The sequence below is a fragment of the Erinaceus europaeus genome, chromosome 17 (genome assembly GCF_950295315.1).
Source record: "Erinaceus europaeus chromosome 17, mEriEur2.1, whole genome shotgun sequence".
Taxonomy (NCBI): domain Eukaryota; kingdom Metazoa; phylum Chordata; class Mammalia; order Eulipotyphla; family Erinaceidae; genus Erinaceus; species Erinaceus europaeus.
Genome location: NC_080178.1, coordinates 66,162,925 through 66,177,457, shown reverse-complemented (window position 1 = coordinate 66,177,457; position 14,533 = coordinate 66,162,925). Strand labels below are relative to the sequence as shown.

The window sequence follows — 14,533 nt, the reverse complement described above, 5'->3', positions numbered from 1 at the left end:
ATGGCAAGTTCTAATAATAATAATGGCAGCAGCTTCTTCTTCCTGCTGAAGGATTTTCCAGGCTTGGAGACTGCGCATTGCTGGACTGCTATTCCTGTCTGCTGCATCTATGTCCTCTCCTTCCTGGGTAACATCACCATCATGTACATTGTCAAGACTGTGCCCAGCCTCCATACACCCATGTACCTCTTTCTCTCCATGCTTTCCATGGCTGACTTGGGCCTCTCTGTGTCTACACTGCCTTCGATGGCAGCTGTTTTTCTCTTGGAACAACGCAAGGTGGGAGCCGCTGTCTGTTTTATACAACTATTCTTTATCCACACATTCTCAGTCATTGAATCAGCTGTGTTGCTGGCCATGGCATTTGACCGCTGTGTGGCTATCAGAAAGCCCTTACACTATGCCACCATTCTCACTGCCAGAAGGATTGGTATCATCGGAATGGCCATTGTCATCCGTAGTGTTGGGCTCCATCTGCCCCTGCCTGTGCTCCTTGGAAGACTCCAATTCCACTCTGTAAACGTTCTGGCTCACTCCTACTGTGTTCACCCTGATGTGCTAAGACTGGCCACTTCCAGTACCCGTGTGAACAGTGGCTTGGGGCTCTTTGTCATGCTGTCTACACTGGGGATGGATGTTGTATTCATTCTCCTCTCCTATGTGTTAATTTTGAAGACAGTTCTGAGTATTGCTTCCAATGCTGGGAGGCTCAAAGCCTTCAACACCTGCATTTCTCACATTTGTGCAGTTCTATTATTTTATACTCCACTAGTCAGCCTGTCTATGATTCATCGATTCGGTAAGAAGAAACTTCCAGCTCAGTTGTACATGGTTCTCTCCTACCTGCACTTTCTCATGCCTCCTATGCTTAACCCAATTGTCTACAGTGTCAAAACCAAAGAGATTCGTGTGCGTGTCCTGAAAATGCTGCACCCCTAAACACTCTGAGCTATAGGGATAACACATTACTTGTGATAGGCATTCTGTTTGCTAAAATATATCAAAAAGGAGACAATATGTATTCCCATCTAATCAACAATTAATTATCCCAAAGTATTGGACATATTTTGCTATATCCTCAGATATTAAAGCCAACCTTCCATGAGAGAGAGGAGGCAGAGTGCAACTTTCATCTGACCTATCAATCAATGAAAAAACATATTGATGTTTCCCCCAGCCACTAGAACAATCCATCCTTAATGGGAATAGCTTGTTTCGCATACAGTACAATAATACTCAGTCTTCAAATGGCACTGTAGGGGAAAGAGTTGGTATCTTGTGCTTGTAAAACAAGTGGATTGGGAGGGCAGGCAATGACACACCTGGTTAAGTGCACATACTGCAGTGCCCAAGGAACTGGGTTCAAGAACCTGGTTCTCACATGCAAGGAGAAAGCTTCATGAGTGGGGAAGCAGGGCTGCAGGTGTCTCTCTATCTTTCCCTTTATTTATCCTCCCCTCAATTTCTGTCTGACTCTAGCTAAAAATAAGTAAGTAAATAAATAAATGTGGATTAGAAGAATTGGATTCAATAACCCTTAAGATCACTTCCTAATACATGGAATATTATAAAACTGCACTCAAGGAGACCTTAATTGACTACAACTTTTGTAAATTCAGGGCATGTGAGAAATCAAAATGTCTTTCCTTTAAGTTGGATTGTAAATACAGATGTGGATTACATTAGAAGATGTAAACCAAAAAAGAAAAAGAATGAAAATGCAAACCAACTATAATATTTTAAATTATTATAAAGCTGAAGAAATATAGGCTATAGTTACCATTTTTGAGCTGAGTTGTGTTTATATATGACTCACCACTCCCAGGCCAACATTCCCATTCTGTTCTATTTCATGTACGCTTATATATACACATAGATATACATGTATTTATGAAATGGGGGTAGGGGGAATAAGAGCTACTCAGGTGATACCAAGGCTCAAACTTGGTTTGTAGCATACAGTCAAGTAGACACTCTATGAAAGAAACTGTCATCTTTCAACCCCAATTCAGTCTTTTATAAAGCTTCATTTTATATGCAATACGGAGAGATCTTCCACTATTCTCTAGCACTTGGAATAAAATCAAAACACTTCTCCGTGTTTCCTGATAGATGTTCTGTGTCCTCATCTATTACCACAGTATGGCAAGTTTTCATTTTTATTAATTTTATTTTTAACTGTAATTTATCTACTTGATAGAACAGACAGAAATTTAGAGAGGAAGGAGAGAGAGAGAGAGAGGGAGAGAAAGAGAGAGAGAGAGAGACCTGCAGCACTGCTTTACCACTCATGAAGCTTCACCCTTGCAGCTGGGCAGTGGGGCTTGAACACAGGTTTGTGAGCTTGGTGACTACACCACTGCCCAACCCCATGATTCCAATTTTTTAAAATAAAAGTGCAATGTATCTCAAGTTCTCTCAATTTATTTATTTTATTTTTTAATTTTTAAATTTTTATTTATTTACTTTCCCTTTTGTTCCCTTGGTTTTTATTGTTGTAGTTATTTTTTAATATTTATTTATTCCTTTTTGTTGCCCTTGTTGTTTTATTGCTATAGTCATCATTGTTGTTATTGATGTCATCATTGTTGGATAGGACAGAGAGAATGGAGAGAGGAGGGGAAGACAGAGAGGGGGAGAGAAAGATAGACACCTGCAGACCTGCTTCACCACCTATGAAGCAATCCCCCTGCAGGTGGGGAGCCGGGGGCTTGAACCAGGATCCTTATACCAGTCCTTTTGCTTCGTGCCATGTCACTCTCATAACACTATGTATTAGTGTCTTTCACTATTCCAAGTTCAAACATGATGAAACTGAATAAGTGGGAAATAAAATAAGCTATCTCAATATTCAGAGATCTGAAGTTAGAGTTAATATTTACACTCACACATTTTTTATCCTTGGGACCATCGTGATTAACCAGATGGCCACTGCTACCAAGGAGTGGTGCTACTCTTTTACAGTCATAATGGCCAAAGAGCTTGTGAAACATAAATGATTTCCAAGGGACATCTTCAACTCAGGTCTTCCTGGCGCTGAGACTGTACTCTCAATTTGCCAATAATTTTAAGTTGTAATATAAAGATGCTTAGTGAGTGAAAAAGACTTGATGGAGATCTAAAAGATCACCAGACATGACAGGATCTCTTCAAAATTCCTTTCCAAAGGAATTTTGGCAACGCCATGGTTAAAGGCAGTTGTTTCAAATCCCATGATGCTTGTTGTTGATGGAGGGATTATAAACAGTTCACCTTGAAGGAGAGTGAGAAAACCTCTCACCTCTTGTAGTCTTGGTGAGTCTATAAGTTAGTCAAGAAAAGGCATAGAGTCTATTGTTCCAGTCTTTTGTAGGTCTCATTAAAGAAGAGTATTAGACTATTTTGAATCTGGAAAAAAAATACTGACTAGTGAATATTTAAAGATAAGAAGAGAAGGAAGGCAGGACCTTAGAAAAATAGGCAAGTGTATATAAATTTCGATAGGTAAGTTATAGAAGCTATCCATGTCTGTGACTTTGGGAGAGCATACTGTAGTTTCCAATAGAGGAAACAGAGACACAAACTGTGGTGTTGGGAGCCCTGTGGAATTATACCCATGGTAGTTCATAATTTTATAAATTGATTTTAAATTACTAGTGAAATAAAAAAACAAGATAGGAGACAGACTCTTCATCTTTGAATATCATTTGGAAACTTTTGACTTGATTTCCTGCAGATTTCTTTAAATGAGACTGCTTTGCAGACACCTATCATGGTGAAATGAGAAATTTTAACCATGTGTCAACAACTATACTGTAAATCATTACCCCCCCACTAAAAGAAAAAACGGCTTTTTTTTTTCCTCAAAAAGAAATACATATAATGAGTTATGTGGAAAATTAAGAGAGATTTGAAAGTTCTCCTTGTTTTAATAGCCATACATAGATGTACCTGAATTTCCAGGTAGATCATTTATAATCCTTTTAGGGAGATAAGCGAGATAAAGAAAAGCTTGAGAAACAGAATGGTATGCATTTTTTGGCTTGTGAAGAAAGTTTGAAAAGTATCTGCTTCTTCTGGCATTATGGAAGGTAAGAGAATGATAACATGCACTGATAGCCGAGACTGATTGGCATCGTCTCTATGTCACTCAAGAATCTAGTCTCCATGAATTTTCATCATGGTAAGTACATTGAAGAACTATTTAGTGACAAATCTTAGCGATTATTATCTAATCTCTATGTAATTTAAATAATACTAGAAACTGTCCCATCCACCGTTTTTGTTTATCCTCACATAAAATCGTGACCCTGGGAGAGAGGAGACACCCGTATGGATATAATATCCAACCTCCAATTATTTCTCATTAACACCATGGCAGAGTATTGCCTGCTGGTGCTGCAAATATGAGTCTAATGTGGCTTCCACCAGAAGAGGTCGTTGGTGTCAGGAAGTCCAACCCGGCTTCCACTTTGCCAACTCCATGGGGACACAGGTTTTTTTAAAATAAAAAATATAATTTTTTTATATTTAATTGACATAGAATCTGCTTATAACTCAAAAAGAAGAGGTCTCATAGCAAAACCTGCTAATACAGTTTTATTATATTATATTATATTATATTATATTATATTATATTATATTTCATTGCCACCAGGGTTACCACTGGGACTTGGCACCTGCCCTACAAACTCTAAGCTCCCAGGGGATATTTTTCTTTTCTTTTTCTTACTTTTTAAATTATTATATTTGTTTTTTTATTGGATAGAGACAGTCAGGAATCTAGAGGGAAGGAGGAGAGAGGGAGAGAGAGAGAGAAGAGACAGAGAGACTTACCCCCTGCAAGTGGCGACTGTGGCTCAAACCTGGGTCTTTGTGCACTGTAATGTGTGCACTCAACCAGGTGTGCTACATCCTAGTCCTAACCCCCCGCACTTTTTTCCTTCTATTTTATTTTATAGGACAGAGAGAAACTGAGAGAGGAGGAAATATATATATATATAGATAGATGATATAGATAGATAGATAGATAGATAGATAGTAGGTAGATAGATGATAGATGATATAGATAGATAGATAGATAGATAGATAGATAGATAGATAGATAGATATGTGATGGATAAAGATAAATGCAAGGTTTTCCTTCTTTGTTTTAGATTTATCCATCCATTCATTTACTTATTTACTGTTTTGTGATCAAGCTGGGTCCAGGAACAAGTACCGAACTTTTTTCAATTACTATCATCTACTTTCATCTCTGATTCCCTATAGTCAGTAATGCTTAAAAATTAAAACAATAGAATTAATCACATGAAACATGAACAAAATCAGAAAGCTTATTTTTTCTAGGCAGCAAGCTTAGCTGAAAATGCACAGAGTAAGTCACACAAGTGTGAGCATTCAGTGCCTCCCTTTCTAGAAGGAGACGTGAGTGAGATGAGCTCCAGAAGTCTTAGCCCTCATAGTATGAATATTCTTGGTGCTTATACCTCTGCTTTAGAAATTGATGTAAAGGGGGATAACACTCAGTCTGTTAAGTGAATTTCAAAGATTCCAATATCTAATGAGAGGAAAATATTATAGGGGGGATTTTTTAAAGTTCTTTATTGGAAGATTAATAGTTTACAGTCAACAGTAAGATATAATAGTTTGTACATGTGCAACATTCATCAGTTTTCCACATAACAATATAACCCCCACTAGGTCCTCCTCTGTCATCATATTCTAGTCCTTGAAACCTCCCCTGCACCCCAGAGTCTATTACTTTGGTGCAACACACCCACTCCAGTTCAAGCTCTGCTTAGAGTTTTCCCTTCTGATCTTGTTTTACAACTTCTGTCTATGAGTGAGATCATCCCATATTCATCCTTCTCTTTCTGGATGATCTCACTCAACATGATTCTCTCAAGCTGAAGGGGGAAGAGGGGATTTTAGCTTGGGGAATTCATACAGGTTGTTCAGGCACTAAATCTGAATGAACAAGACTAGTAGTAATTGTCCTCAACCATTACTTATTGTCCATATCCATCTGCAGAAGTGACATGAGACCTTATAACATGGATCTAATTTTCAAAAACAGGAATATTAGAGTGAGATAGTCGGAGGTCAAATACAAAGAAAATCACTCTCATTAAGATGCAAACTCTGAATACATGATTAGATGAGTTTATTCAAAATCAAATCATTCTTATAATTTATAATCCTGTAATGTTTTTTTTTTCTTTACTCTGTGGAATTTCAAAATGTCCTTCCTTTATCACTAGAAGGGAAGATGAAACATTCTCAAAGTGAGTGTGCTTTCTACTGTATTTTTTGAAAATAAATGTAGGAACGTAGCTGAGATTTCAGGAAAAGAAATAAGAGCCAGAATCAAACAATGTAAAGACAGAGAAGGTAGATCTACTCTGTTTCTTCTATTTCACCAGAACTTTCTTGATGCATGGATCAAAGATGTCCTGAGTTTTAACAGGTACATGTGTTTTTCTAGCTTCTATATGCTCAATATAATACTGAATAGGTACAGTTAAATTTAAAGTATCTGCTCATGGTCTATTAATTAGTTATTCTATTTACAATTGCATACGTATAGCTGTATTGGGCAATGAATCATATTCATCCAGCATTTTGTCTAGCATTTTTCACCATATACTGATATTTTAAATTAAATTAAATGGAATTTCATTTACATTAAATTTGTATTTGTGTTTGTACACAGATGGTATGGCATGTTAGGTGAGTTACTTTTATTTATTTTAATTATGAAAGATGTCTGTCAGCAAGATCCTTATAATCACCATACTGAGGAATTCACTACCTAAAGACAGTGTGAAGGAGACCGAGACAGAAGCAAGGCCATCTTTATTCTTCTGTTAGTTCAGACAATCAAACTACACTGAAACCAAGAGCCCATTTCCCAACATATAATGGCCATCCAATATATTATAAAGTATAATTGCAACCAATACTTTCTCAACCCTTTTAAAGAGCCATGCTTGAAATGTTCATGGAGGAAGGGTGTATGGGGAGTGGGGGGTAATTTTGTTTTATTGCCCAAGAACCATGCTCACTATATATTTAATATATTCTTTCTCTCATAATTTAAACTCACCTTCTTCTAAGGGCACATTATCTCTGAAATAGAAGAAATACTTGGACAAACTCCAAAGTCATGTTTATGCAAGAAACAGGTGGTTGAATCTTTGCAAGATGTTGGTTTCGAGGAAGATTTTGACTTAGCAAATAACTGGCGTCACCTGTGTTTCTAAGGTCAGTGAGGGCACCTCTGCTAAAGCTCGGCCCCTGCAGGAGACCATGTCTCACACCAACCACACGGGTACCTCCTTCTTCTTAGCAGGCCTCCCAGGTCTGGAGGCTGTGTATGCCTGGCTCTCCGTCCCTCTGTGTGCCATGTATGTGGCATCTGTGGCAGGGAACAGCCTGATCCTGTGGGTGGTGAGATCAGAGCCCTCTTTACATCAACCCATGTACTATTTCCTGTCCATGCTGGCCGTGACAGACCTGGGCCTGTCTGCTTCCACCCTGCCCACCATGCTCGCCATCTACGCGTTGGGTATCACGGAAGTGGCAGTGGAGGTGTGCTTGGCTCAGCTCTTCTTCATCCACACCTTCTCCATCATGGAGTCTTCTGTTCTGCTGACCATGGCCTTTGATCGTTTTGTAGCCATCAGCAATCCCCTGCGCTATGGCACCATCCTCACCGGCCCACGCATTGCTGGCTTGGGCGGGGCCATCGTGGCTCGCAGTGTCAGTCTGCACATCCCAGCGCCCATCATGCTCAAGAAGCTGCCCTATTGCCGGCGTGGACAGCTTTCCCACTCCTACTGCCTGCACCCAGACGTCATGAAGCTGGCCTGTGCTGACACCCGGATCAACAGTGCCTATGGTCTCTTTGTCGTGCTGTCCACGCTGGGGACAGACTCGGTTCTCATTGTGCTCTCCTATGGGTTGATCCTCCGGACCGTGCTGTCCATCGCCTCCAAGACCGAGCGCCTGAAAGCCCTCAACACCTGTGTCTCCCACATCTGCGCAGTGCTGCTCTTCTACATACCCATGATCGGCCTGTCCATGATCCACCGGTTTGGAAGGCGAGCTTCCCCTTACAGCCGGCTGCTGCTCTCTTATCTGCATTTCCTCACGCCCCCGGTACTCAACCCTGTGGTTTACACTATTAAGACCAAGCAGATCCGACTGAGGATAATGCGCCTCTTCAGGCCCGGTGCGAGGGGTGTAAGAGATAGTCAGAGTCATTAAGTCTTTGTTAGAGGGGAAAAGCAGAGGAGACCTAAGCCATCTTTATTAAAAAGAGCTTCGGAAACAGGGCTAGAGAGACAGCTCAGGAGGTAGAGGACACAGCCTAGCCAGGCACCTTGGCATCAGGAAAGCTCCAGTAACATGGTCTCTCTCCCTAGCTCTCTGTTTCTGTATCTGAAGGAATTAAAAAATAAATAAATAAAAAGGCTCAGGGCTGGCGAAATTGTTCATGATCAAAAGTCCTCACTTTACAAGAAAGAGAGGAAAAAGGGAAAAATCCAGAGCTCCTAATATGAAGTCACTCCTGTAGTGTATCTGTATTTGCTAACAGTGTCATCTTCTATGTCACTGGAAAACGTGACCACATTCTTATTTAGTTATTTTTCATCAAACTATGCTTTATTCCAAAGTACCTGATTAAGTACACTATTTTGATCTAGAAAACAGAAGAAGGAGGAGTTGGGTGGGCGGTGTTGTTAATATTCAGGGGCTCCAGCTGGCTGGGCTAGCTTCACGGCAGGTAACAGAGACTCAAAGACACACGGCTGGGCAGGGAAGCTGTATTTCTTTATTCAGGAACAACGATTCATAAACTAACCCAAACTAATCAAACAGACTCTCAAGCCTGAGGCCTTGAGGTCCCAGGTTCAATCCCTAGCAGCACCATAAACCAAACTAATCAAACAGAACTCTCCTGCCTCCTTTCCCCTCGGCGGCACCAAGCACTCCTTTTCTCTCTTGAACTCTGAAACTCTCAGACTCTCTCGGGGTTCCTTGGGGCGGGGACAAGTGGCCCGCCCAAACCAGCAGGTCTAAACCAATTTTCCTGGTAGGGGGAGAACTAGAAAAGCATACAACAGGCGGTGCTAAGATTCAGCACTCATTTTAGAAGAAAGGTTCTTTTTAAAAAATATTTTGATTTATTTATTATTGGATAGAGACAGAAATTGAAAGAGAAGGGGGAAAGAGAGAGAAAGAAAGAGAGAGAAAAAAAGGAGAAGACATCTGCAGACCTGCTTCACCACTCCTGAAGTTTTTCCCCTGACAGGTGTGAACTAGGAGTTCGAACTCAGGTCCTGGTGCACTGTAATGTGAGCACTTAACCAGGCGCACAAACGCCTGCCACCAGAAAGGTTCTTTCCTAGGCAAAACTTCTGAAAAAGACCTCTATTCCTCTTCAGAAAGGAAGTGAGAAAGGAGCTCTACAAGACGGCTAGGAACTGGAAAAGGCTGTTCAGGTGTGCATTTTGTTTTGCTTGTGAAATTAGAGAGAAAAATGTTCTGGTGTGTGAGTGACAGGCATGTTTGAATTTCAGTAGCATTTTGGAAAGTCCTCACTAAACAATCCCCGTGAGGACATTTTTCTAAAATTTTGTTTATTTGTAATGAGAGAGAGATGATGATGATGATGATGATGATGATGATGATGATGATGATGATGATGATGATGATAGACACAGACAAGACCACTGCTCAGCTCTGGTTTATGGTTATTCTGAAGCTTAAACCTGTGACTTCAGAGCCTCAGGTGTGACAGTCTTTTATATAACTGTTATGGCAGGACAGGTGGTAGCACACCTGCCTGAGCACACATGTTAGCATGTGTAACCTTTATGCTATATCTCCCCAGCACCTCACTAAGGGTATCTGTACGTAGAATTCTGGATTTATGTGACATTCCTTTTTCTCAATATAGCATTTTCCATATATCTTTACTGAATGAAATCAATGAGTGAAAGGCTTCTATTTTTCATAAGACTTTCTTTGTTTTTTTTCACCAGATACAGTCATCTATTGTTAAGTACAACTTGCTTGGGGGGGGGGGGCTCCCAGTAGACATGCTAGACAAATTCTTTTAAAAAATTTTTTTTATTTATAAAAAGGAAACATTGACAAAACCATAGGATAAGAGGGGTACAACTCCACATAATTCCCACCACCAGAACTCTGTATTCCATCCCCTCCTCTGATAGCTTTTCTATTCTTTAACCCTCTGGGAATATGGACCCAAGGTCATTGTGGGATGCAGAAGGTGGATGGTCTGGCTTCTCCATGGATGTTTACAGGAGGATCTATACTCCCAGCCTGCCTCTCTCTTTCCCTAGTGGGGAAGGGCTCTGGGGAAGCGGAGCTCCAGGACATATTGGTGGGGTTGTCTGTCCAGGGATGACTGATCGCATCCTGCTAGCATCTGGAACCTGATGGCTGAAAAGAGAGTTAACTTACAAAGACAAACAAATTGTTGAACAATCATGGACCTAAAGGTTGGAATAGTGCAGATGAAGAGTTGGGGGGAGGGGCTCCATTTTGTAGATAGCTAGTAGGCATATTTTAGTTAAATTCCAAAGGGCCTGTGGCTATAGTTTTTTTTTTTTTTTCCTTTTTCTTTTTGCCCCTGAGCCTGAAATCTGATATGCAGGTGGATCCAAGTTATTGTCTGGGGATATGATGTCATGGCTGGGAAAGGGACCAGAAAGTTGGATCAGGGAAGAGAGTAGCTCCCTAATATGACAAAGGGGTATAAATATTGTTGGCTGTAAACACCATCAATTTGATGTGATCTGGGGCCCATATTCAGCTTAGGAGCCTAAGTGACCTCTGCATACCTGTATATCTGAGCTCACATTCTGTGTTCATGAGTAGGAATGTTCCAAGATGCCCCAATATTGACCCATCTTCTTCATGTGTAGTATCGAGTATGTTGTCCATCCAAAGGGAGGATGGAACATTCTCTACTATTGTTGATCCAAGTTGAGGAAAAAGTCCTATTGGGGCCCACAAAGGGATCTATTGTGTTGTTCCTGATAGAGATGACCGGTGACAAAGGAAAGAGGGATTTATTTGAGGTCACTAGACAAATTTTAAAAGAGCTATATCACTGCTACAGAAGGCTTTCTGACAAGGTTGACATTTACATAAGATCTCTGTCCATTTCTTAAGCTGCAAGTATCTTTCAACAGTTTGACCAAACATGAACTTAGATAGCAGAAATGAAAACAATGTCAAGAAGAAAAAAAAATTGTTTGTGAGCTCAATTTTAAATCTCAGTAGGAAATGACAAAAAGGCTCCCCTGGACTGGCTGCCTCTGACCACACTGGAGGAAGTCTTGGCACTGCCTTGTCTCTCCCTTTCTCTGTCTCACTTTCTCTGTATCTTAAAAAAAAAGTCAACCTGGGGATGTGTAGCTGGTAATAATAAATAAATAAATAAATACTAAAATAAAGTCCCCATTAGATTTTACCACATAGTTCCACAACTACACACAAAACATGTTTGACAAAGAAAAACATGTGAACTCATTATTATTATAGACTTCACACAGTGCAAAAGCTATTTCTTTTTTTTAATTGTTGTTGTAGTAGTTATTATTGCTATTGTTATTGATGTTGTCATTGTTGGATAAGACAGAGAGAAATGGAGAGAGGAGGGGAAGACAGAGAAGGGGAGAGAAAGATAGACACCTGCAGACCTGCTTCACTGCCTGTGAAGCGTCACTCCTGCAGGTGGGGAGCCAGGGGTTTGAAAAGCTATTTCTTTATATACACCTTATAAAATGTTGCTTTGACTTCCTTACAGAGCAGATTAGACAGGAAAATTTGATAGAGGTGCATCAGTAAAATGAAAATATCAATTCCAGACAGATATTCAACAGTACTGAAAAAAATTTTTAATTAAGTCACTTTATCTGGGGGGAAATAATTCCTTATAAGAATCATGTTGCCACAGGTGTACAGATGCTAATTCCTATGATGGGTGTCAATACACTGCACCTCCAATAAATTTTTATTTATTTACTTTTTAAAATTTTTCCCTTATTTTTCCCTTGTCTATCATCATTGTAGTTGTTATTGCTGTCATTGTTGTTGGATAGGATAGATAAAAATAGAGAGAGGAGGGGAAGACAGAAAGGGGAGAGAAAGACAGAGAAAGACCTGCAGACCTGCTTCACCGCCTGTGAAGTGACTCCCCTGCAGGTGGGGAGCCAGGGGCTTGAACCGGGATCCTTATACCGTTTGTTGCTCTTCACGCCATGTGCACTTAACTCGCTGCACCACCTCCCAGCTCCCTTTCAACCATCTTTCAACCCTCCTTCTTTAGATTCCATCATCTGTTGCAATAGATATCAGCTAGTATAAATTCACCCTGTATTCTCCCTTTTTTTTTTTTTAAAAAAACTATTTATGAAAAGGAAACACTGATAAACCACAGGTTAAGAGGAGGTACAACTCCACACAATTCCCACCACCAGAACTCTGTATCCCATCCCCTCCCCTGACAGCTTTCCTATTCTTTATTCCTCTGGGAATATGGACCCAAGGTCATTGTGGGTGCAGAAGGTGGAAGGTCTGGCTTCTGTAATTGCTTCCCTGCTGAACATGGACATTGACAGGTGGATCCATAGTCCCAGCCTGTCTCTCTCTTTCCATGGTGGGGCAGGGCTCTGGGGAATTGGGTCTCCGGGACAACCTCTGGTGGGGTTGTCTGCCCGGGGAAGTCCAATTGATATCATGGTAGCATCTGGAACCTAGTGGCTGAAAAAAAAGTTAAGATATAAAGCAGAACAAATTGTTGACTAAGCCTGAACCTAAAGGCTGGAACATTGCAGATGTCCCTTTTTCTTGTTTAAGTTCCACATATGAATGAGGTTATTGGTATTCATCCTTCTACATCTGGTCTGTTTCATTTAACATGATACCTTTAAGTTCCATCCAAAGTGTAGCTAAAGAGAAACTGATTATTTTCTTACAACAAAATAGTATAAAACCTAACAGAACATCTGTAAAAATGACTGAGCTCATAGACACAGGACGGATATGTCTGGCTAATCCACAGGGCCACATGTAGTAGAGTGTTCTTCTGGGCCCTCTCCCAATAGGATTTAAATAAAATCAATATTTTAAAATCTCACAGAAATAAAAATTAATTAATTAAACAGGTAGGGATTAAATCACTTTATACTATTTAAATGGTAATAACACTACAACTTAAATTATAATCAGAGTTGATTATGATGAATTTAACCCATAATGAAATGTCATTCCACAAAATTTCATTCTTTGAGTGATGTATTCTAGAAAAGTATCCCTTTATAAGCACAAAAGCTTTGTTAAAGTGTCTATGCATTCCTTTAAAAAAATGTGCTAAATTAAAATGAAGTCCATCTGTTGAACATACTTACTTCCAAAATCTATATCATTAAGATTTTTTCTTTTCTTTTTTACAACTGGCAAAACTATGGGACATTTCCCTGGCAATATAAATGAAGACAGAAAAATAGAATTCAATTCTGTAATATTTAATATTGCATTTCTGTAAGGATTAGAATAATTTTGTGGCAACTAACTAGATAGTGACTATTGAAACTGGGAAAGGAATCATAGCTTCAAAACAGATGTATGAACAATTAATGTATCATTTGCAGTTAAAATAATAACATGTATTGTGTTGCTCAAGAATTTAAAGGTAAGAAAGATGCAGGATTACTACAAGGTTAAAACCCTAGAAAACAAATAAAGACGTGAGAAAGAACATGTTTTGTCACTTGGAGTCTTAAAGAAGAATAAGGGAGAGGGATAGTTGTTCCTTCAAAAACATTTTTGTAGTGTACATAAAAATTTGCTCAAATAGTTCAAAAGTACGAAGAGTAGCAGCAGTAGTGGCCTTTAGAGCAAGTATTACTATGGATAGTCAATCCAGATCAAAGAGTTTGCCTGTGGAATTTTCCATAGCTACTTAATAAAGTAGGGAGGAGGAGGGAGAGCACAAAGTGAAGCATGGACTGGACATGGTGTATTGTACCAAAGCAAAGGATTCTGGGAAGGAGAGGAAGGGAGGAGAGGAAGGAAATTGGGGGAGGGTGAGGCTGGTACATAATGAACTTATATGCTTAAGGGACAATGACTACACTCTAAAGCATTAACCCCCTCAATAAAAATAATAAAAGAAAATAAAAGAAAAAGAAAAGAAAAGAAAAGAAAAAGAAAAAGAAAAGAAAAAGAGAGAGGCAGACTGGGAGTATGGACCGACCAGTCAATGCCCATGTTCAGCGGGGAAGCAATTACAGAAGCCAGACCTTCCACCTTCTACAACCCACAATGACCTGGGTCCATGCTCCCAGAGGGATAGAGAATGGGAAAGCTATAAGGGGAGGGTGTGGAATATGGAGATTGGGTTGTGGGAATTGTGTGGAGTTGTACTCCTCCTACCCTATGGTTTTGTTAATTTATCCTTTCTTAAAAAAAAAAAAGAAAATATAGCAAAAAATCTTTTTCAGTTCTATCT

The 14,533-nt window shown here is 39.7% G+C and overlaps 2 protein-coding genes across 2 annotated transcripts; both read left to right on the top strand.

The window, feature by feature from the left end:
- Positions 1 to 939, top strand: LOC103122796 (olfactory receptor 51G2-like). Its single transcript, XM_007533416.1, has one exon. The coding sequence runs from the start codon at positions 1 to 3 to the stop codon at positions 937 to 939; it is 939 nt and encodes a 312-aa protein (XP_007533478.1).
- Positions 940 to 7,281: 6,342 nt separating this feature from the next.
- On the top strand, positions 7,282 to 8,250 carry LOC103122856 (olfactory receptor 51G2-like). The gene has a single exon (XM_007533475.2). The coding sequence runs from the start codon at positions 7,291 to 7,293 to the stop codon at positions 8,248 to 8,250; it is 960 nt and encodes a 319-aa protein (XP_007533537.2). The 5' UTR covers positions 7,282 to 7,290.
- Positions 8,251 to 14,533: the final 6,283 nt, after the last annotated feature.